General features: G+C 47.9%; 1 protein-coding gene across 7 annotated transcripts in view; it reads right to left on the bottom strand.

Annotated features, from left to right (window-relative positions):
- Window positions 1–10,812, bottom strand: part of Art3 (ADP-ribosyltransferase 3 (inactive)) — a 28,783-nt gene extending 17,971 nt beyond the window's left edge. For all 7 annotated transcript variants that reach the window (XM_051170442.1, XM_051170443.1, XM_051170439.1 and 4 more), the window contains exons 1-3: window positions 10,763–10,812; window positions 9,277–9,359; window positions 4,871–5,612 (exon numbers count right to left, since the gene is read on the bottom strand). In XM_051170442.1, coding sequence (XP_051026399.1) covers window positions 4,871–5,612; window positions 9,277–9,345 — 811 coding nt within the window. In that variant the 5' untranslated portion in view covers window positions 9,346–9,359; window positions 10,763–10,812. The remainder of the gene's footprint in view (window positions 1–4,870; window positions 5,613–9,276; window positions 9,360–10,762) is intronic.
- Window positions 10,813–21,229: the final 10,417 nt, after the last annotated feature.

Below are 21,229 nucleotides of genomic sequence, written 5' to 3'. Positions count from 1 at the left end.
TCCTCCCAGAACGTGGAAATGTTGCCATTTTCCACCCAGAACCATAGTTGTGTTGTTGTTGTTGTTGGTATAGTCTGCTTTCCTGGTGCTGGAGGATGGAATCCAAGGGCCTCTTGCTTGCTAGCAGCAAGCGTCCTACCCCTCAGCCACGCCTACAGCTAGCCTTAGGAAGCTTCTGACCATGCATTCCCACTGGTCATCTCTAGATGGCAGCAGAGAACTCCAGGCTAGGTGAAACCTTGGGCTTCTTTCAACCAACACATTTGAGAGCAGCAGCTGAATTGGTCAGAGGCCTCCCTCCTTCATGGCTGAGCCGAACGTTAACCCGGGAAACGGCCTCTCCCCGTGTCCTCACTGCCCTCTTAGACGGGCTCACAATGTGCCATGAGTGTCTTGACTCACTCAGCGTCAGTCCACTGGCTCACCTTTCCTTATATCTTTCGTTTTCTCATACTCCCACTCACAAACATGGAATCTGCGGGTCTCTCTACCCACAGCAGCCCATCAGCTAGGCACTAGCGCTAAGCATGGCTGGTAACCAGAACTTTTGTATGACCGGGGACTCCATAAATGACCATTTGCCAGAATCCATCGGGGTCACCAAAATAGGTCTGATTTCTATAGTCCAGGTGCCACTGGGTTCCTGACTGTGTTGTGCCAGAGAATTAGGCACGCTCAGGGGGAGAGAAGGGGGCCTCGTCACCAAGGAAGCATTTGCTCATCTCCAAGTTCCCCGTTTCTCCACAGTTTAACAGTTACCAGTGGTCAACTGAAGTCTGCAAATAATCCTTCAAAAAAGAGAGATGGCACGCGCAGAATTCCTATTATACCACACTGTTATCCTTATTCTATTATTTTTTTTTTATATGAATGTTCTATTTGCATGCATGACAGAAGAGGGCATCAGATCCCATTATAGATGGCTGTGAGCCACCACGTGGTTGCTGGGAATTGAACTCGGGACCTCTAGAAGAGCAGGCAGTGTTCTTAACCGCTGAGCCATCTCTCCAGCCCCCATTATTCTATTCTTATCAAACTCTTGTTGTTGTTGTGTTTTGATTTGGTTTTGGTTTGGTTTTCAAGACAGGGTCTCTCTGTGTGGCCCTGGCTGTCCTGAACTCACTTTGTAGACCAGGCTGTCCTGAACTCACAGAGATCTGCCTGTCTCTGCCTCCCGAGTGCTGGGATTAAAGGCATGCACCACCACGCCTGGCTTTCTTTTTTTGTTTTTCAAGACAGGGTTTCTCTGTGTAGCTTTGGCTGTCCTGAACTCGCTTTATGGATCAGGCTGTTCTGGAACTCAGAGATCCTCTTGCCTCTGTCTCTCTGAGTGCTGAGATTAAGGTATGAGCCACTGAGCCTGACTTTATTATCAAACTCTTAATGTACCCAATTTATAAATTAAACTTTACCCTAAGTATGGATGTATAGAAAACACCCAGGACATGTAGGATTTGGTGTAATCCATGCTCTCAGGCAACCTGTGAGGGTCTTGGAACACGCCATCTCCATGGATAAGGGAGAAATAGCAAATAATTGTGGCCAAATTTAAGTCACCATGATGTGGGAGAAACAGGGGCAAGGTGTAACCCTGGTGAAACCTGGCTCTGGCTGGCTGTGGCTGGCTCTGGCTGGCTCTGGCTGGCTGTGGATGGCTCTGGCTGGTTCTGGCTGGCCTGGCTGGCCTGGCTGGCTGTGGCTGGCTGTGGCTAGCCTGGCTGGCCTGGCTGGCTCTGGCTGGCTCTGGCTGGCCTGGCTGGCTGTGGCTGGCTGTGGCTGGCCTGGCTGGCTGTGGCTGGCTATGGCTGGCTGTGGCTGGCTATGGCTAGCCTGGCTGGCCTGGCTGGCTGTGGCTGGCTGTGGCTGGCCTGGCTGGCCTGGCTGGCTGTGGCTGGCTGTGGCTGGCTCTGGCTGGCCTGGCTGGCCTGGCTGGCCTGGCTGGCTCTGGCTGGCTCTGGCTGGCTGTGGCTGGCCTGGCTGGCTCTGGCTGGCTCTGGCTGGCCTGGCTGGCTCTGGCTGGCTCTGGCTGGCTCTGGCTGGCTCTGGCTGGCCTGGCTGGCTCTGGCTGGCTCTGGCTGGCTGTGGCTGGCTATGGCTGGCTCTGGCTGGCTCTGGCTGGCTCTGGCTGGCTCTGGCTGGCCTGGCTGGCTGTGGCTGGCCTGGCTGGCTGTGGCTGGCCTGGCTGGCTCTGGCTGGCTGTGGCTGGCTCTGGCTGGCTGTGGCTGGCCTGGCTGGCTGTGGCTGGCTATGGCTGGCTGTGGCTGGCTATGGCTAGCCTGGCTGGCCTGGCTGGCTGTGGCTGGCTCTGGCTGGCTCTGGCTGGCCTGGCTGGCTCTGGCTGGCTCTGGCTGGCTCTGGCTGGCTCTGGCTGGCCTGGTTGGGGTCATGGCGGATAGACAGACAGGGACTGCACGATGAATGAGCTTCACCGTAACCTGCCCGTTTGTGTTGGCATCATCGCAAGGAAAATGCTCAGAATCAGGTGCAACCTGAATGCAGGTCAGGGATGTGGCAGGCAAGGTGTCCAGAATCACTCACTCTCAACACCACGGAGGTGCCGGAGGTCAAAGTGGAAGGCCCCGGGGAACACTTGCTGAAAGCCTACACCCTCTGTAGGCACTGCAGCAGCCATGTGGCTTCTGCCATGCAGCTGAAAGCACGCCAGCCTCCCAAGCAAGCACGCTGTCTCCTCGGCACGTCCTACCCACCCCGTTATCTCTTTGTACGCTGGGCACACTGAGTCAAGGTCTGACTAAAGTCTTCCCTGTTTCTGAGGCCAACCGTACGTAGCATTCGCTGTTAGACCCAGCAGTAATGGGTTTCGGGTCAGTCAGACAGTCACACGGGCCTGAAGGCCAGCTCCTCGCTAACTGTGTTCTGCAGAGAACGCAAAGTGGCTCAAGATGCAGGGACACAGGCAAGGGTGTCTCCTCAGCTGAAATCCTATAAATGGTCTCTAGCCCCACCCTCCATAGTTACCAGAATGCGGGGTTCACGGGTCATGTAGAAGGCCTCTCTGATCTCATGACATCTAAGACAGTAACTCTTGAACGGACCACTCTAGGACAGATCAGCATCAGAGTTCTGTTCTGCTTCCAGGCTCCATGGGGACAGAGTGTGGACACATCGCATCACTTTCAGGATGATGACAGCTATGACTCTCTGCCCCAGGAAGGTAGGTTCTCCCCTGCCCTCACCACCGAGGACTTTGTTTACTATAGACAGTGTTGGGTAGAGCACTGCCATTCTGTCATTAGTGCATTATGGAGAAATGCTACAAAGGGACCCAGCCACTTTCACAGGAGGAAGAACGGGACAGAAGCACGGCACTCCAGAATGTGGCAAATACAGAAAACGTTCTACCTGAGCCAGAATAAGACGGATGGCTGGCTCTCAGGCTGGTCGCAGCTTGAGATGGGCATCTCAGCTACACCCTATATGTAGCTCAGTGATAAAGGACTTGGCCCAGCATCTTGTGGGCTCCAGGTTTCATCCCTAGCAGCAAAAACCAAAGCAACAAACCAAAACAACAACAAAACCCCAGCAAAAACCAAAACATAAAAAAACAAGACAAAACAAAAGCCACACTGGCACTCCTCCAAACCTTGAATGGTAAGAGTGCCTCTACAGCCATGTCAAGGATCCCATAGCCTCAGGCATGAAGCGATGGCGACCACGAATGAGAGTTAATAGTGTGTGCAGAAAACACCTGCCATGGCTTCCTCCCCTCAGCTGTTTACAGCCTGAGCTCAGAGACTGAACTCCTTCCCCAGAGACAGCTCCTACCAAGATTAGCTATCCCTGTGTCTTTGATCCAGCTGTAGACCTTACAGCCTGGTTCCTTGTCCATCGGTGTGTTATAACCCTGTATGCAGTGACCCTGCCTCTCTGGTCAACTCTGTATAACAAACACTCAGAACTTCTGAGGTTTCTCCATTGAGAGCCCAGACCTCTTGACTATAGCTATTTCTCTGTGCCTGCCTGCCTGCCTGACTGCCTGTCTTTACTCCATCACCAACCCCCAGGGCTGGGATTACAAGCCTGCCCCGTTGGCCTGGCAGCAATAAAGAAGTCTTACAGGGTACATGCTGTGTGAGGACTGACTATTCTAACGGAATACTCAGACCACATCTTAAAAAAAAAAAAAGTTAAATTCAGAAATAATAAACACATGCTCTTTGCTTACAAACATGATGGTATGTCGGGGGGTGGGGGAGTGGACAGATTTAAGATGATTTAGAATGGATGCCAGTGAGGCCTAGAAACGGGGTGGGTGGGCGTGGTGGCACACAACTTTAATCTTAGCCCTCGGGAGGCAGAGGCAGGCGGAACGCTGTGAGTTCGAGGCCAGCCTGGTCTACAAAGTGAGTCCAGGACAGCCAAGGCTACACAGAGAAACCCTGTCTCAGGGGAAAAAAAAAAAGAAAAAGAAAAAAAGAAAAAAAAAAAAGAAGAAGAAATGGGGTGGGACTGTTTTTAACCACATGACTTGTGGTGGGATTTCTCAACAAACACTGGGACTATTGACATTTTGGACCAGATAATCCTTTGTTAGGTCAGGGTCATAAGCACCGGTTAGCCATAGTTGGTCAATAACAACCACATCCCTTCCTAAGCTGTGACAACCAAAAATGTTTCAGGTCACTGCCAAATCCTGCACTGGCAAAATGGGCCCTGCTTTACGGTGCTGTCTTGCCTAACGTTAGCAATTCAATACACATATCTATCTGACAGCTGAGCTGTGGACAGAGAAACAGCGTGAGACTGGAGCCCACAGCATCTCTCCCTGCAAACACCCATTGCTCTCCTGGGCCTGTACCCGACTCCTTTCCTCCCCGGACAAAGCTAGGCCACGAACAGATGCACTCACCCCCGAGGAACGCACACTCGAAGTAGCTGCAGGTCTTGTTTATGCTCTGGAGGATAAGGTCGTTGGCAGTTCCTCCCCGCGACACTTGAAAAACTTCATTCAGAGGTATCAAAACAGCTCCTTCCCTTTCTTTGTTGAAAAACTTTCCCACAGCAATTCCAAAGCAGGTGCGGATGGTCAGCACTCGCTGGTTGTCAGCTGTTGGGGGCTTGGCTGAATAGGCCAGTATGTAGCTGTCCAGCCTGGTTTGGTTCTGCTCTCCCAGTGTGAGTGAAATGTCCGGAAGTATACTGCTGTTGAATGCGAGTGAGATGTTTGAACTGCTGTACACCACGTTCCTATAACTCTCCTCACAGGGTCGTCTCAGCAGCTGCAGGGCTCTTACCAGGTAAAAATGAAAAGCCTTGAATGGAAAGGTGTAGACGTAATCTTCTCGGGACCTGCCAGCCACCTTCACAAGCGTGTTGAACGTGTAGTAAAAGGGTGTCTTCTCTTGCGCCTCGGTGATGTACGCCATTAGAGTTATTCCATAAGTGTCCTTGAAGTTCAAGGGCTGGGCGATCCGAGCCTTCCGGGCTTCCCAGCTGGTGGCAGCATGGTCCCATATCGCCCTCAGGGGGTCAGATTCGGCCATCTCCTCCTTGAGGAGCTGGGGGACAAACTTCATTTCCATCCGTTTGCTGCACTTCAAGTACTCATCGTCAAAGGCGTACTCTGCCTCGTCTGCCACTTGCGCCTTCACCTTCAAAGCAAAAGGAAAGAGACGGCTCTTGAGATCACGTATTTGATAACATGTCCTCTGACGGTCCTGTGCCCACTCGCTCATCCCCTTTTATTTATGGGTTCTGTCCCGTGGCTGTGGATAGCTTTTCACAGCCATGACAATGTTCGTATGAAAAACATCGGTGGAGAGGTATGGGCAGGAAGTCTCCGTGTAACTCATTCACCTAAGCTCTGTGGTGCCGAAGAAACGGAACACCTCAGAGGCAGTGCAGGCTGGAACAGTGTCCTTAGCTACATTTCCTCCAGCTCTCAAGACTGTTTTGTATAATTTGAAGTATCGTGTATAAGATACTGCACATGGTAGAAAAACGCACCAGGACAAATATTACCTTTCTCTCCGGATGGAGGCCCAGCAATCAGAACACCCTTCCCCCCACCCCCCCCAAAAAAATCTCTTTTCCTTTAAATCTGTAAGCCTCCGACTAGTGTTGACTTAGGAATTCTGACAGGGGTAGTCCTACCAGGGCACATGGTTAGGAAGGAGAGCAACAAAGAAAACTGAAAGAGAAGCTGTAAAGATGTCGATGCCACTGTAAGGGCCAGACCCTTATGTCAACTGCCGACTTGATCCCTTTGTCTGGATGCCCCCAGAGATCTGTCACCCATGCCTAAGACCAAATGTATACCTGCCTACAACCATTAGTAACAGCCACCTATTCATACAGCCATTTGTGGACACTCAGGTCATCACCGGTCCTTTCTAGGCCTGCCTGACATCTCTTTTCTATGTGTGCTCTATCTATGTGCCTGGCTAGCACCAAAGGCTTCACATGAATTACCTCATGTTTTGGGAAGGGTACTGTCACTAACATCCCGTTGTTTCATTTATTTGAAAGGTTAATTATCTTGTTTTATGTGGATGAGTGCTTGTGTGTGTGTACATAAGTTACCACATGAGTGCCTGGTACCCAAGGAAGGCAGAAGGCAGCGTAACTAGAGTTGCAGGTGGTTGTGAGCCATGTGGGTACTGAGAACCAAACCCACATGCTCTGCAAGAACAGCAAATGCAGGCTACACAGAGAAACCCTGTCTCAAAAAAAAAAAAAAAAAAAAAAAAAAAAAAAAGACAAAAAGAAAGAAAGAAAGAACAGTTCCAGTTTCCAGTGATGAAGCCCTTGGCATTTATATAGCACTTTTTAAAAAATGTAATTTTACCAAACAAAACAAAACAAAAACGTTTTAATGAGATTACTAAGTGGGCCAACACCAGCAACCGATTACTAACCACAGTACTTCCAGCTGGTGTCAGCGAGCCTAGCATGCCTGGGTTTGTAGGTCAGTTTCTTGACATAGGATTTGAGACACTGCAGCCTCACAGTTAAGAAGTGCACTTCTCTCTCTGGCATAGAACATCCCAGAGTTCAGCCTGAGCACCAAAGCGTGATCTATCTTGAAGTCTGCAACATAAGACACTGGACCCGAAACTGCCTCCCGCATTCCTCACACCCTATCAGACTTGATCCAATGTGTTCCTGTCTTTTCCCTACGCCTCAAAGCAGTCTTCACATGTCTAATTTTAGACAGCAAGCCGCTCTAGCCAGACACCGTAGCTGATTGTGTGTTCTGTACAGTGCGTGCCTTGCAGTGGCAAAGCTCCGAATGCCATCGCCACCCAGGGCAAATGAATGGCTGAGAAGGCGCAGGTACAGACTGGGTGAGTCAGCTGATGCTCCTGCCTTCCTCTGACGAAGCGACCTAAGCAAAAGCTCATAGCAACAAAATTCAATGGCCACACGTTCATTTCAAATAAGTGGACACGATCTTGGCATTTCCGAAGAGGAACCGACTAAACCGAAAAACATTAATAAAAGAAGTGTGTTAAAATGATGTGTTGCAAACCAACACTTAAAAGGCAAATGAAGCCGGGCGTGGTGGCACACACCTTTAACCCCAGCACTTGGGAGGCAGAGGCAGGCGGATCTCTGTGAGTTCGAGGCCAGCCTGGTCTACAAAGTGAGTCCAGGACAGCCAAGGCTACACAGAGCAACCCTGTCTCGAAAAAATAGAACAAACAAACAAAAGGCAAATGAAAACCACCCAAGACACCACTTCATAGCCACCCCAATGAAAATAATGACGAAACAAAAACTAGGGTAAAACTGGAAAATCACAAGCCAGCAGGAGGCAGCTGAACAGGGGCTCTGGTCCATGCTGGGCGGGGGGGGGGGGGGGGGAGGGTGGGGAGTGTTGTAGAGTGCAGTCTACATGGAAGGCTCCTCAGCAGTACTGCAAGGAGTTAAACATGAAGTTATGACATGACCCAGTGACACTACTCTAGATTCACACTCAAGTGAAACGCGTGTTCACAATAATGCACAATTCTGCCGCACAAGGTAGCACGCAGCCCTGGCTAATTCATGTTCACTTACATAGGTAGCACTAGCTATGTAACTACTGCATAAGGCTAGCAATAGTGCTTGTATAGGTCCCCAGAGAGCAAGAGCTGTCCCAAAAGAGTCAAAAACGTTCACACAGAAACCCATGCACAGACGTTCATGACAATACTAGTTGCTTTAAAGCGGAACAACCCAAATGCCTTATGGATACAGAAGATGTGCCACAGCCCTGCTATTGGTGTCACTATGAAAACATTCTCTGCAACATGAACGGGCTCTGAAAGCAAAGGAAGCAAGCACCAAAGGCCGTGTGCTGTAAGATTCCACTCTGCCGGGATGTCCACAAACCTCACTGGTTGCCAGAGAATGGGAGACAGGAAGTGGCGCTAACTTCCAATAAGCAAAGCACTTCTTTAGAGAGCATGGAAGGCGCTGGGCGAGTCCAAAGTTGCTGTTGGATAGCACCATATGGATGCTAACATCCGAGGAGGTGTGTGGTCTCAAATGTCTTTACGGGTATCTCCATTTTATGTCTCAAGTAAAGGAACCAACACCGCAGTGTGTAGGTGACGGAGGTTACCATAGGCACATAAAGCGTGTTACAGTTTTTAAATAGCAAATAAAATGATAAAATTTCTGTCAGTAAAAAGACAACAAGGAACTGGGCGTGGTGGCACACGCCTTTAATCCCAGCACTTGGGAGGCAGAGGCAGGGGGACCGCTGTGAGTTTGAGGCCAGCCTGGTCTACAAAGCGAGTCCAGGGCAGCTAAGGCTACATAGAGAGACCCTGTCTTGAAAAACCAAACCAAACCAAACCAAACCAAGCCAAACCAACAACAACAACAAGACAAGGATATAGTCATTACATAGTTGAATAACAAACATACAGTCAAACACTGTGGCATTATTTGGAGAACACATGGTGTTTCCAGAATATTTATTGGCATGGAAATGTGACGTATTACTTGAGGGCAAGGTGAAAAGCACTATATATAGAATAAATCTATACACACAGAGAGAAGGCCTGTAGGCTCTCCACACGATCCCCTAAGAGCTCTTCCTCTGAGTGAGGGACTTCATGGTTGAATTTTTCTGTCCTCTTTGCTTAATTTTAATTCCTTAACTTTCTACACTTGACATATGTGTCACCTGCCAAATGAAGGAAAAGCTACTCACAACAAGTTAGCTTGCCTAGCCTGGCATCTGCGGGTCCACAGAGATGCCTCGGGCAGGGTTACAACAGGGCTCCCATCCCTCTGAGCACGCGCTTTCCGTTCCCAGCATACCTGGAAGGCGTCCATTAGGAGCATGGCTGCCAGCAGCGTGGTGACCATTTCAAAATGTTCCATCTTCATTTTTCTCTTCTAAACTAGAATGAAAATTTTAATTCAGTAGACTTACAAAGAGGTTTAGGGAAACAGAGCAAGATAACATGATGGTATATATGTGTGTACATATATATACACATTTTTTTTTCATTCTGGGTAGATACTGTGATGGTTGGAGTGATTATCAAACACATTCCTATGGCTGCAAAAGCCATTGGCTTTTTATCTAGAGGCCTAACACTTCATTCTAGAGACAAGGACGTGAAACCTCAGAGAACTTTCACGCTTCCAAGATCAATCTGTCCACCTCCGGCTCTAGACACATCTCTCCCACCACAGTCACTCATGCCTAGGCACATTTTTTTCCAATCTCTAAATCTCTCCTGAGCATGCGCAGGAAACAAACTTAACCCCCCCGTCCCGTCACCCTCCACCCCCCCCCCCCGCCGCGTTCTCCAACTGCTTCCCTGGGCGCCCAGTTTCTAAGAACTGTCTAGAAGCTTTCCCAAGTGCAGTTTCCATTCCCTCCACCTGCTTTGCAAGTTAGAGCATGCCCGTAGGGGTGGGAGCGGAGATACGAGGTCAGCAGCAGCGCGGAGCTGCCTGCCTGAGGTGACCTCCTTCCTCCAACTCTTCTCAACCAGCAGAAGCCAGAGGTTAAGCCGGTGCGTAACTTTCTGGAGTTAGGAACAGATTAAGGAGCCCAGGGAAGGCAGTGAATTTTAACAAGATGCGATCATTCTACTGGCGGGGCGTCCGATATCCATTCCGATACTTAAGACGGGGAGGGCAAGAATCCTCACAGCCGAAGCCATTCAGAGCCGTTAACCTGCTCGGTTGTAAGTGATGCAGGCTCTTGGCCCCCAGTCGCTCACATACATGTGCTCCAAACAAAGCTGGCGTTGCGGTAACACAAATAAAACCTTTATTTTCCTCTATTTTTACCAATCATCATAGTCTAGATTCTGAAAGAGGAAATGAATGGCATAGGGGAAGGAAGGACAGCTTTTCTGTCTATAGCTCATTTTGGATCCAGGTTCCAAGAAGTTCTTTTATTATTAAAAATACCAGCCGGGCGGTGGTGGTGCACGCCTTTAATCCCAGCATTCGGGAGGCAGAGGCAGGTGGATTGCTGTGAGTTTAAGGCCAACCTGGTCTACAAAGCAAGTCCAGGACAGCCAAGGCTAACACAGAGAGACCCTGTCTCGAAAAATCAAAAATAAATAAATAAAATAAAACACCAATACTATTTTATAATCAATACTATTAAAACATCTGTAGCTGTTTTAAAATGCTACTCTGTGTCAAACTTCCTTCTCAAAAAAAAAAAAAAAAAAAAAGTGTAAGGGACACAACACAGGCAGCATGTGTCAAGCCAGCGGTGAGCCAGGGTTTCCCTGCCTCCATTTCCATAGGTTGGCTGCAAATAAATCAAAATGTTTACCTGGTGTGTATGCCTTTGCAGGAGGTTTAAATGATGCCCAGTCCCCAGCCGGTCTCCACTCAGACTTGGCGACCTTCTTCCCTCCAAGAGGGGATGTTGTTGACAGTGAGAGCTGACTGGGACTGCTTTTCCTTTTATAACACCCCTAGCGGTAGCTTGGCAGTGGCACATTACCCCACTTGTGCTCTGCTATTTATATCTGGTCCCCACACTGCCCTGGAACCACCGCTGTTAACGCTTTAAACCTCCAAGAGGCCTGTGAATCCGCAGCAAAGGCCCCTGACATGCGAAGCACACTCAGATCTGAGCCCAACCCCCCCCCCCCACCCGGGACTCCCTTTAGAGAGAGAAGTTACTTTCCAACACTGACCCTCCGATACTCAGAGGCAAGGCTGGCCTGTCCTTTTTTAGGTGACAGCCATAGTGAACAGGCTCACCTGTTAAACACTGTCACCACTCGCTGGACTGGCTGACTATATGTCAGGAACCGTCCAGGTGCTCAGATACCCAAACAGGCAGATAAAGAACTGAAGAGCGTCCACAATCTGAGAAAATAAACCAGTATACGTATGTACCCAAACACAAGCAGCTAACAGCTGCTCAGAGTAAGCAAAGCCCAATGGAGGCCCTATGAGAATGCTGACAAGGGAGGGAATTGGTAATGCCTGCATCTAAAACGCTTTTGACTAAGGCACAGGCGCTGGCTAGTTTTGCCAACTTGACACACACTAGAGTCATTTTGCAAGAGGAAACCTAAATCGGAAAAACTCCCCCACAAGACTGGCCTGTAGAGCATTTTCTTGACTGCTGTGGGAAGGCCCAGACGCCTGTGAGTGGTACTATCCCTGGAGCTGGTGGTCCTGGCTTCTGTAAGAAAGCAGTGGTGGCGCCCGCCTTTAATCCCAGCACTCAGGGAGGTAGAGGCAGGTGGATCACTGTGAGTTCGAGGCCAGCCCAGTCTACCAAGTGAGTCCAGGATAGCCAAGATGACAAAAAGAAAACCTGTCTCAAAAAACAAAACAAAACAAAACAAAAAAACCAAAAAGGAAGAAAGAAAGAAAAGCAGGCTGAGCAGCAAGCCATGAGGAACAAGCCAGCAAGCAGCACTCCTCCATGGCCTCTGTATCAGCTCCTGCCTCCAGGTTCCTGCCCTGCTTAAGTTGTTGCCCTAAATTCCATTAGTAACATAGTGTTCTTGCAAGTATGAAATGAAATAAACCCTTTCCTCCCCAAGTTGCTTTTCCTGATTTTTTTTTTCCCCACAGCAACAGAAACCCTAACTAAACAGCAGTCATGGCCAAGTCAACAATGCCAAAGGATATGTCCGACCCTCGGTGACTAGGAATAAAAAAAACCAAAAAAACAAAAAAAAACCCCTTGAGATGTTGTCTTGTTTAGAGTTTCTATTGCTGTGAAGAAATACCATGACCAAAGGGAACCTGGAGAGGAAAGGGTTTATTTGGCTTACACTTCTAGATCCCTGTTCATCATCAGGACAGGAACTCAAGCAGGGCAGGAACCTGAAGGCAGGAGCTGATGCCGAGGGATGTTGCTTGTTGGCTTGTTCCTCATGGCTTGCTCAGACTGCCCAGGACTTATACAGCTCAGGACCAGCAGCCCAGGGATGGCACCACCCACAGTGGGGGGTGGGTTGACCCCTCCCATCAGTCACCAATTAGGAAAATGCCCTGCAGGCTTGCTGACAGCCCCATCTTATAGAGGCAGTGTTTTTTTCCCCCCATTTGAGGTCCCTCCTCTCAGATGACCATAACTGTCAAGACATAAAATCATCCAGCACAGATGACCTCGGAAATTAATGTATATTTGCATTGAGATACATGACTAGAATGCTGACAATGACCTGCTTGGAATATCTCCAAATGGAATGAACTGTGAAATATAAGTACTGGAATTTGACATCATATTTAAAATGAATAAACTCAGCCAGGAATGGTGGCACATGCCTGCAATCCCAGCACTCGGGAGGCAGAGGCAGGTGGATCTTTGAGTTCAAGGCCAGCCTGGTCTACAGAGTGAGTTTCAGGATAGCCAAGGCCACACAGAGAAACCTTGTCTCAACACAAAGAATAAACTCTCACATATATAACTATGTAGGCAAATCTCAAAAACAAAATTTGACACAAGACACAAGCATGTACACAATACATGACTAATAGAGCGTTTAAAAGGCAGAGAAAATGAGTATGGAAAGATGGCTCAGTGGTTAGGGGCTCTTGCTGCTCTTGCGTAGGACCCAGGTGCCATCCTCAACCACTCTCCATTTCACTTTTTGAGACAGGGCCCCTCACTGAACCTAAAATGACATGGCCAGGAAGGCTGGCCAGCACATTCCAGGGACTCTCCTGTCCCTGTCTCTCCTGTGCTGGGATTTGCAGGTGCACACCACCACTCCTGGATTTCTACCTGGGCTGGAAAGCTGAACTCTGAACTTTGCACTTACACAGCAAACCCGGGGGGCTGGGGGTGGGGTTGGGTCTTTGGGACTAGAGAGATGGCTCAGCAGTTAAGAGCACTGGCTGCTCTTCCAGAGGACATGGGTTCGATTCCCAGCACCCACATGGCCGTCGTTGGTGGTCTGAAGGAGACGGCCCCAGTAGAGTCATCTATTTGAGTGCTCGATCCCTGGTTGGTGGAAGCCTTTCAAAGGACTAGGAGGCATGGCCTTACTGGGGGAGGTGTGTCACTGGAGGGTGGGCTTTGAGGTTTCCAGAGTTTACCCCAGGCCCAGTCTCTCTGCTCAATGCTTGTGCATCAGATGTGAGTTTCTCAGCCTCTGCCCCAGCACCACGACTGGCCCCCTGCTGCCATGCCCCCCACCACGGACTCTAACCCTTTGGAATCCAAATCAAATTTTTTTCTTTTATACATTGCCCTGGTCATGGCGTTTTGTCACTGAGTGAAAATTTAACTAAGACCAACAACCATTTGTAACTTAAGGCCCAGAGGATCTGATGCCCTCTTCTGGCCTCCAAGGGTACTGCATGCACATTATTATGTGTATGTACATTAAAACTTAAACAAACAAACAAACCAGAAACCAGTCTTTAAATTATTTATCAGCACTGTAATTTATAGCTATACTACTTAATTTTGTCCCAAGTAAGGGAAAATTGCAGAGTATATAATGACACTAAATTTGCACCTTGCTTTTCATTTATTTGGTGCATTGGTTCAGACTTTGCATGCTTGCTACCTTAACTTCTTATACCTGATTTGTCACCTGTGACCACATAGAAACTGCCATTCTCCTCTGTGGCATAGGGCTGATGTGTGTGACTCCTCTGTTTATTGGTGTGATTTGGTATTCTGATTTAAGCCAGACCCTTACTTTCAGAGACCAAAGAGGGTTGCCCTTGGGAACAGACAGCTAAAACCCTCCCAGAATGTACAAATAAAGCATTTATATAAACTATAACATTCAGTTTTAGCAAAGACAATGTGAGCAGGGAACAAAGGGGCCCACATTCCACAGCTATTCCCCCACCCCCTCACCCCCTCCCACCCCTCCACCCTCTCATCCCCCCCCAGCCCCACCCCTCCCACCCCTTCCCCCCACCCTCCCACCCCCAGGGATGTCTTGAACTCACTCGCTGAGACTAAAGGTGTGCCCCACCTTTGCTTGATTTCCATTGTGACTTGAGGGGAGACCTCTTGAGGGGAGACCTCTTGAGGCAACTCCTGAACCAAACTCATTCCTTCACCTTTGATTCCTTTTCCGGTAAGAAATTTAGTTAGCTGTGTGTTCTGTAAATTTAATGTTAAAATAGCATTTGCTGCTATTGAGGTGGAACAGCTCATACCGTAATACTCTATACAGGCTGAGGTATCCGTTCTAAAGAAGAAGCAACAGCACCCTTGGGATACAGAGTTGGAGCTGGTGGCAAAGGAGACAAGAAGAGGGGCAGCTTCAACTCAGGCACCAGCTCCGGCTTCATGTTTACTTAATCCAGCTGTAGTAAGCAATAAGCTTTGTACTCAGTGTCTAGGATAAAACCTTCCCAGGATGTACAAATAAAGTATTTATATAAATTATTACATCCAGATTTGTAAAGATTTTTTTTTTAATTTGAAGAATTGGTACCTGACTTCAAGAAAGCAACAAAGAAGCTATATGCGTGGTTTTTTTTTTTTCCTGTGTCTCTATGCCTCTGCCTCTGTCTCTGTGTTTGTGCATATGTGTGTGCGTGTGTATGTAGACCAGGGGTTGATGTCAAGTGTTTTCCTCAATTTCTCTCACTACTTTATCTTTTGAGAGAAGATCTCTTGGGAAACCCGGGGCCGGTGCATCCAGCTAGCTGGCTGGCATGTCCCAGGGGACCTCCTGCCTCTACCTTCCCATGGCGAGGGTTTACAGGCACAAAACACCATGCCTGGCTTCTTAGATGGGAGCTGGGAATACATACTCAAGGCCTCTTATGCTTTTACAGGAAGTGCTTTACCACTAGGCCATCTCCTCAGCTTCTAGCTACCAAATATTATTTTAAAAAAGCAAATGGTTGAGGGCAGATGAAGTGTCTGCAGAGCCCAGCTAAACACAACTATACACCTATTTCACAGAGTAAAATGCACGTCCGACTCTGGTCAGACACAGGCACATCCGCATGTACTGAAGTCTCTGCATCCGACATTAATGAAATGATCAGTCGTAACTGGTGTGTTATTAAGAAACATACGAACTGCTGGGCGTGGTGGCGCACGCCTTTAATCCCAGCACATGAAAGGCAGAGGCAGGCGGATTGCTGTGAGTTCAAGAGCAGCCTAGTCTACAAAGTGAGTCCAGGACAGCCAGGGCTACACAGAGAAACCCTGTCTCAAAAAAACAAAACAAAACAAAACAAAACAAAACAAAACAAAAATACAAACTCATATAAAACCTCCCAGCGCTTTCCCCACTTGGTGTAGTTCAGACCTTGCCAAGAAGCCAAAGGCCTCGCTAAGAGTATTACAACAATAAGCTGTCAGGCCCCAAGAGAAGCATGTTGTAAAGATGGTTATGTAAGAATGATGCTAAAGCCGGGTGTGGTGGCGCACCCCTGTAATCCCAGCACTTGGGAGGCAGAGGCTGGCAGATCGCTGTGAGTTCGAGGCCAGCCTGGTCTACAAAGTGAGTCCAGGACAGCCAAGGCTACACAGAGAAACCCTGTCTCAAAAAACCAAAAAAACCAAAAAAATAAAAAATGAAAAAAAAGAAACATGCTAGAGTGACATCTACAATATGACAAGCTGCCGTGCCCAGACGGGAGACAGCCTTATTGGTTTTGGGTTTTTTTGTGATTTTTTTTGAGACAGGGTTTCTCTGTGTAGCCTTGGCTGTCCTGCAATTACTCTGTTGACCAGACTGGCCTCGAACTCACAGAGATCCTCCTGTCTCTGCCTTCTGAGCTGCTGCCTTCCAAGTGCTGGGATTAAAGGCATGCACTGCCACCGCCCAGCCGAGAGCGGCTTACTGTAAACTAAAGTACACACTCGGGAGAGAAGGCAGGCTTTTCAAAAGAAAGTTTCTGAGGCCCACTGAAAAAATCTCTCTCTCTCTCTCTCTCTCTCTCTCTCTTCTCTCTCTCTCTCTCTCTCTCTCTCTCTCTCTCACACACACACACACACACACACACACACACACACACACACACGTGTGCATGCACACAAAAACCAGTCAGGCTTTTCTTGGTGGGCTTTAGTTTAAACCTGGTATTGGTGGAGGTGGTGGTAAAAAGTTAAGCAGCAATATGAATAATATAACTGGCTTCATTGTGACACCTTAATATACCTCATTCACTCACCCTTGTTCCTCTCTCTTAATAGCAGTGTTATTTATGACAGCAACACTATTTATAATAATATTTGTAATTCTACATTTCAGCTGCAGTGTCCACCCTCTAAGGAATGGATAAGCAAACAGAGCATTGTTCAACTGTTATGACATAACAAGTGCTGACGCGTTTACACTGTACGAAAATACCTGCAGCAGCGGAGCATGGAGACAGCATGTCTCTAAAGGGGTGAGAGGGAAGCAAGGAAACTGCTGAGTGTGGGCTCCTTTCCGGAGCCATGAAAGCAGCAGCGAAGGGAGGAGGTTCCTTATGAATTCTGCATCCACCTCCCCCCGACCGAAGACCCCGCCAATCGCACATCTACTCCCTGTCACCACCGCTGTGCCTTTCTCTGCTGTGCCACTTAAATATTATCATAGAACCCACCGTGCGGTCTTTGGGGATTGCCTTTCTAGCCGACCTAATGCTTTGAAATGCACACGTGCTATTCTTCAGTAGACTCAAATGCACTGGCCAGCCCACGCTGGCCTCAAATTCACAATCCCCCTGCGTCCATCCCAAGTGCTAGGTTTACAGGCATATGCCACTATGCCCAGTTCAGAACTATACTTTTTTATTTATTTATTTATTTATTTATTTATTTATTTATTTATTTATTTTGGTTTTTCAAGACAGGGTTTCTCTGTGTAGCCTTGGCTGTCCTAGACTCGCTTTTTAGACCAGGCTAGCCTCGAACTCACAGCGATCTGCCTGCCTCTGCCTCCCAAGTGCTGGTGCTGAGATTAAAGGTGTGTGCCACCACGCCTAGCCTAGAACTATACATTTTTAATTAGGTAAATTTTATGCTGTGTGAATATTATCTCAAAAAACTGTTTTTAAAAAACTGTGTATTTATTTTATTTACCATTAGTGTGTGAACGCACACACATGGGTATGCCATGGCATGTACATATGCCAGTGACCACCAGAGGGCAGCACCAGGACACAATAGGTCCATTTCTTACTTTTTTTTTTTTTTTAAGATTTATTTATTTATTATGTATATGGTGTTTTGCCTTCATGTACACCTGCACAGAAGAAGACGACACTAGATCTCATTACAGATGGTTGTGAGCCACCATGTGGCTGCTGGGAGTTGAACTCAGGACCTTTGAAAAAGCAGCCGGTGCTCTTAACCTCTGAGCCGTCTCTCCAATGACTGGACTCTTTGGCTCTACTCTTAGAAAACCCTCTGAATTTAAGTTTTCAAGACTGTCTCACCTAGGCAGGGGGTAGTGGCTCACGCCTTTAATCCCAGCACTTGGGAGGCAGAGGCAGGAGGATCTCTGTGGGTTCAAGGCCAGCCTAGTCTACAAAGCATGTCTAAGACAGTCAGGGCTGTTACACAGAAAAACCTTGTCCCAAAACAAAAACAAACAAACAAAAAACCTAAAAAAAAAAAAAAAAAAAAAAAAAAACAACAAAAAATCAGACTGTCTCACTTAACTACATTTTCATTGGGAAAATCCATGTTTTTAGCATTAGTGGACAAGGAGGTTTCTGAACTGAGCTGATTTCAATACAGAGAAACATAGCTTCCATTTTGCACATGGCCTCCCATCAAATCAACCTTGTGCCGCTCTGATAGTTGAGAAAACTAATTTGTTTCCTGTGGTCTGGATGTTAGCCTACTCTCTGCATGGCGACATTTAATGGCGGGCTCAAACTCTGAATGTTTTGTACAGATTCTGGCTGGGTACCCTCCTGTAAATGCCCTCATTACAGCCTCCCCACACTGGGAATTCAAAGGGAAAACCTATCTCTCATTCCCCCTCAAGCTCACATCAGGTGCTGTCCCATAAACGCTACACAAGTTCCCTCTCCTCGCTGGTCATCTTCTCACAGGTAGGAAGCTGGCTCTGCGGGCCACCTTTGCAAGGCTCACAGGATGGAGAGTCCCCGGGGAATCCAGCAGCTGTGCTGGCCAAGGAAGCAGGTGGGTGAGAGTAGGGGTGAGGGTGGAGAGGGTAGGGGTGAGGGTGGAGGGGGTAGGGCTGAGGGTGGAGAGGGTAGGGGTGAGGGTGGAGGGGGTAGGGGTGAGGGTGGAGGCGGTAGGGGGCTGGGGTAGGGGTGAAAGTAGGGTGGGGGTAGGGTTTAAGGGGGTGGGGATGGAAGAGCTGGGGGTAGGGGGTTTTGAGGGGTGGAGGGGGTAGGGGAGTGGGGATGGAGTGGAGGGGATGGGGGGTGGGGGATGGGGAGATAGGGGGTAGAGGTGGGGGTGGACAATTTCCTTCTCTCTCTGATCCCCCAGTCTCATCCCCAGATTGTAACAGACCATCTGTTATGCCCCTCCTTCCTCTCTGCCCCCATCTCTAGCAGGCCCTCTCCTATGGGCTCCCCCACCGCCACCCCCACGCCTTTGACTGCCAACTCCTATAGGAATTCCCTTGGAACCCACCAACCACCCCAGGGAAGGAGACAGGCAATATTTACATCTTCACTCTCCCCCCTCCCTCCCACTCAACCACCCAATCACAGCCTCAGCTCTATAGCAGACCGCCTGCTGTGCCCCTCCTTCCTTTGTACCCCCATTCCCAGGAGGAACAAGCAGATCCGGGTGCCACACCCCACTCTCCACCCTCCTTCTAGCCCACAGACAGCCCACAGTCAGCTCCTAACACCAAGAAACGCATTCTAGTTGGTACTCCCAATGACCACACTTGCAGGGACTCAGAAGCACTCCCTACCAGGCAGCACATAGCCACTACACCCTCCTAAGACCCAGAGAGGGCAACAGAAACCAAGAAGTGGACCACCAACCCAACAAAGACAAGACCAGACATCAGCACCTAGAATTAGATTCATCCCAAATCCAGATGCCAAGACTTCAGGGTAAAAACACAGTAACATCAGGACCAGATATCTCCATTAGAGGCCAGCACCTCTACCATAGCCGGTCCTGAGAAATGCTATATAGTTGAGGCATCAGACATCAAAATAACCTTTATGAATATGCTAGATGTCCTTGAATAGGATATTAATAAATCCTTTAAAGAAATCTATGAAAAAAAAAAAAACACACAAGCAAACAATGGCACAAAATGAAGAAAACAATTCAGGACTTACAAGTGGAAATACAATTTAAAAAAAGAAAGATAGCCCAAATAGAGTTAAAACTGGAAATGGAAAATTTAGGAACTTGAACAGGAAACTCAGAGGCAAGGTTCACCAATAGAATACAAGAGAGAGAAGAGAGCATCTCAGGTATAGAAGACACGGATATTTCAGCCAAAGAAAATGTTGAATTTTCAAAAACTCCTAACACAAAACATCCAGGAAATCTGGCAAACTGAAGAGGCCAAATCCAAAAACGGAAATCAACAAACACTGCCCACCGGTAACTCTCCCCACCGATGGTCTCAATTCCTCAATAAAAAGACACAGACTAGGGCTGGAGAGATGGCTCAGTGGTTAAGAGCACTGGCTGCTCTTCCAGAGGTTCTGAGTTCAGTTCCCAGCCACCACATAGTGGTTCACAACCATCCGTAATGTGATGTGGCGCCCTCTTCTGGCCTACAGGAGTACATGCAGGCAGAGCACTGTATACATAATAATAAATAAATCTTGAAGAGAAAAAAAAAAAAAAAGACACAAACTTACAGATGGGATTAAAAACCAGCATCAATCCTTCTGCTGCATCAGGATAGGCATGGGAAAAATATTCCAAGCTAACAGACCTAGGAAATAAACTTGTATAGCTATTTTAATAGTTAACAAAATTAGACTTCAAGCTAAAACTAATCAGAAGAGACGAGGAAGTTACACACTTAACAAGAGAACATTGCAGTCTTAACATGCACCAAAACACAAGGGCACCCATGTTCATAAGAGAAACATTATTACAGCTAAAATCACATATTGACCCTCACACGTTGACAGTGGGAGACTTTCATATCACACTCTCGCCAATAGACAGAGCATCCAGATAAAACTATGTAGAGACATGCTAGGGCTAAGTGACACCATAAACCAAATGGACCTAGCAGATAGTCACAGAACATTTCATCTACTCAAAGGAATACACCGCTTTCTCAGAAGCTCATGGAACTTTCTACAAAACTGAGCACATACTTGGACCTATAACACCTAGTGAAACAGAAGCAGTCATTGAAAGCGTCCAACCATGCCACCACCAGCACCCCCAAAATCCCAAGGCCAGGTGGTTTCAGTGCAGCATTCTACTAAGCTTTCGAAAAAGAATTAACCCCAATACTCCTCAAATTAGTCTACAAAATGTAAACGGGAGAACCATTGCCAATTTCTCTGATCCCTACACCATGCAAAGATCCAACAAAGAAGGAGAGTTACAGACCAGTTCTCCCGTCATGAACATAGGTGTGAAAGCTCTCAATAAAATGCTTCCAAACAGAATCCTAGAGCAGCCTAGAGATGCAGAGATGGTTCAATAGAGAAAAGCAAGAAGGGCGATCCACCATGACACAGCTAAAAGACACGACAGGCTCGTTAGATGCAGAAAAGGCTTTTTTTTTTTTTTTTTTTTTTTGACAACACCGAACAGCCCTTCATGATAAAAGTCCTGAAGAGATTAGGGATACGAGGGACATACCTAAAGACAATAAAGGCAGTTTAGAGCAAGCTCAAGACCAATGCCAGCCTAAATAGAAAGAAACTCAAAGCA

This window comes from Acomys russatus, chromosome 28 (assembly GCF_903995435.1).
Source record: "Acomys russatus chromosome 28, mAcoRus1.1, whole genome shotgun sequence".
Taxonomy (NCBI): domain Eukaryota; kingdom Metazoa; phylum Chordata; class Mammalia; order Rodentia; family Muridae; genus Acomys; species Acomys russatus.
Note: the sequence above shows the minus strand (reverse complement) of the source record. Positions and strands in the feature narration are given on the sequence as shown.